Source organism: Octopus bimaculoides, chromosome 7 (assembly GCF_001194135.2).
Source record: "Octopus bimaculoides isolate UCB-OBI-ISO-001 chromosome 7, ASM119413v2, whole genome shotgun sequence".
Classification (NCBI taxonomy): Eukaryota; Metazoa; Mollusca; class Cephalopoda; order Octopoda; family Octopodidae; genus Octopus; species Octopus bimaculoides.
The window spans coordinates 65,123,348-65,126,679 of record NC_068987.1 but is presented as its reverse complement, the minus strand read 5'-3'; the positions used below and the strand labels follow the sequence as shown (position 1 = coordinate 65,126,679).

Sequence of the window (3,332 nt, the reverse complement as noted above, 5' to 3'; positions counted from 1 at the left end):
AAACACATGCACTGGTTCAGTCCTTTATTAATTTATATAGTTTTTTTGTTAAATTATTTCATTGCACTCTTGCAATCTCTTCAGTAACTTGTCTCTCCACTTCCTTTTATTTTGAATGTATGATTTGGCGTTGTTTTGAAACTGTTTGGTATGAGCATGTGAGTGTGTGCAAGCTCGTATGTGTGCACGCTCATATGTGTGCACGTACTTATGTGTTCTTGCTTATATGTAAGTATGTGTGTCCATATGTGTGTTTGTAACAATTTCGTTTATATCAGATCAGATAGAGACTTTGGAAAACCAAGTCCAAAGTCTCTATCTGATCTGATATAAACGAAATTGTTACAAACACACATAATTACATATAAGCACGAACACATAAGTGTGTGCACACATATGAGTGTGCACACATACGAGCTTGCACACACTCACATGCTCATACCGAACAGTTTCAAAACAACGCCAAATCATACATTCAAAATAAATGGAAGTGGAGAGACAAGTTACTGAAGAGATTGCAAGAGTGCAATGAAATAATTTAACAAAAAACTATATAAATTAATAAAGGACTGAACCAGTGCGTGTGTTTATTACCGGCATAATGCCTCTCCCAAGGTTTAATTGTATATAAATTATTGTTTCCACAGCATGAAACTATTAGTAGCTCATATTTAAATACTGTGTATATTAAATAATATCTATCTCTCACTGAATGGAGTACTGGATGTTTTTCATGTGGCACCAGTACCATATATATATATATAATCTTTAATGTCCATCGTCCATGCTGGCATGGATTGGATGGTTTGACAGGAGCCAGCCAGGTAGAAGACTACACCAGACTACAGTCTGTTTCGGCATGGTTTTTACAGTTGGATACCCTTCCTAACACCAACTATCCCTTAGAGTGGACTGAGTGCTTTTTACATCACACCACCACAGGCAAGGTCAGTTTTGGCATGGTTTTTACAGCTAGATGTCCTTCCAAATGCCAACCACTTAACAGAGTGGACTGGATGCTTTTTACATGGTACCAACAGAGTCACCAAGTAACTTACTGTATGCTAAAATAAATTTATAATATGTATTTTATATCCATTATATATATGATACAAAGATACTTATATTTTATACTTACTTGCTAACAAGAAAATGAAAGAAGATAAAAAGTAAAGACAGGTAAAATATATCTAATCTAGTATATTTTCCTAAGATTTCTATCCTTGCACACCAATAACTCTACATCAAACCATTATATGTTCAATATCTATATCTATACTCCTTGAATTTTGCTCTAGCAGTATTTCACCAACAAAATAACTTCATCTGAAAGAAAGGGAGAAAATGCAATGAACTTAGTCTAATGGCCAAAGTCTTTGGTTTAGACTGGTGGGAAACAGTGCAATGACTTGGCTAAACGAGTTTTTCACAGAAATCAATGAATGAATGAAAAGCTTAGTGAGAAGGGGCCAATCACCAATAACAAAATGACTTAGACTTTGACAATCCAAGTATAATAAACACATAAATAAAAATTCATCAGACAAAAGATGCATTAGTGAAAGACAATAGCCAACAAGGGATTAAGCTTAAGTAATGCGCAGAGCATACACAGGGTACAAAACAAACACAAAAACCAAATGTTATTTTACTAAAACCTAGTAAATGAACCACCATCAGCAGTGTTTGAGAGCATACCAACTAGATTTGTTTGGTTCAACATATAGAATGCAATGGTAAACTTTTATTAGTATGTGAACAAACCCTAAATCTGACTGGGGTATTTGATTTTAATCAAACAAAAAACACTGAAGCACTTAGCTCAAACTCAGTCAAAACTCTTTCAGGTCACAATATGTAATAAGAGTAATACCTAAGCCTCTAAATGAAAATAACCAAAATATTATTTATAAATAGATCAGAACATAGTGTCTTTATGTAAATTAATCAATGATAACACTGATATTATCAATAATCCTCATCAGTTCCCCCCCGCCCCCATCAATATTTCTATGACAGCTGGGATTGCCATACAGCAACAATTTGAATATCTTGATCTCTGACATTTGCAGCCCGCATCATCCCCATAATATATTTAATATCTATTTGTCTATATATATTCTAACACACAAAATGAAATTAAACAAATGAGTCACACAACCTCCTAAAAACAGCAAGCAAATTTCCCTCAAATTACATGCAACTACCTCTAAAAAAAATATGGGATAGTTACAGCTACAACATCTTCAATCACAGCTTTACTCTGCCATGACTGGTCTGAAACTAAACAACAGTAATAACATGAAATGAAACAGTTCCTATGGAAAATAAACAAACAATTTGTTATAAAACATCATAAAGGAATAATCGATTATACAAACCTGTTACAATCTGTTCTTCTGGTTTTTTCTTATCATTCTTCTTGAAAACAAAATCTCCTAAAGCTCTTGACAGCGCCAAATTCCCTAAAATACAAAATAAGTACAATTTAAAAATACAAAATTAGTTTGTTGTAGTTTCATTGTTTCCTTTTAAATTCTAATCATACACTTTGTCAAAAATGTGACAGAAAGAACTGTAAAATGTATTAGAATAACTTGAGGGCTGAAATAAACAGCAGGTAGTGGTCTGAATTTTTGAACATAGGACACATGTTATATCATTAGCTGCTCAATCATAAAATTAATGAGAACAACTGAGAGATAGCCATTCATTTATTGCTACCATAACAAGAATATTAGGGTGGCAAGCTGGCAAAATCATTAGTACACTGGGCAAATGCTTATTTCATCTGTCGCTACTTTGCCCTTCATCTTTTCGGTGTAATCGATTAGTCTCTTCCCCCAAATTTCAGGCCTTGTGCTTATAGTAAAAATGATTATTACAAGTCTATTGACTACCATACTTATCCCTTAGTTAGCTAATCAGATCCTGCAGGAAAATGTTATCCTGATGATCATGATAGCAGTAACATTTAGGAAATGTGGTATAGAAACAGAAATAACAGGTATGTCAAGGTAATGGGCAAAAATAATATGAATAGTAGACATCACTGGAATAAACCAATGAAACATAGAGATGGGCTTGACAGAAGAAATGAGTTGAGACAACACTGAAACAAATCTATTTTGTAGTTGTGAAATATAAAAAGTAGAAATATTAATATTTCTAAGTCTCTCTAAAGGAGACTATGGCAGCAGTACTGGATATTAATAGTTATCGCCAAGCCAACATGGCAGTCCAAAAAATAGGACGAATACTGCCGTTGATTAGCTCCAAGAGGCCATCACCTCTAGCTAGCTATGTGACACACAAACCTGTGTCCATTATGG

General features: G+C 33.9%; 1 protein-coding gene across 13 annotated transcripts in view; it reads right to left on the bottom strand.

Annotated features, from left to right (window-relative positions):
* Positions 1–3,332, bottom strand: part of LOC106872834 (probable protein phosphatase 2C T23F11.1) — a 223,620-nt gene that overhangs the window by 8,604 nt on the left and 211,684 nt on the right. For all 13 annotated transcript variants that reach the window (XM_052969731.1, XM_052969728.1, XM_052969730.1 and 10 more), the window contains one exon: positions 2,382–2,465. In XM_052969731.1, the coding sequence (XP_052825691.1) occupies positions 2,382–2,465 (84 nt within the window). The remainder of the gene's footprint in view (positions 1–2,381; positions 2,466–3,332) is intronic.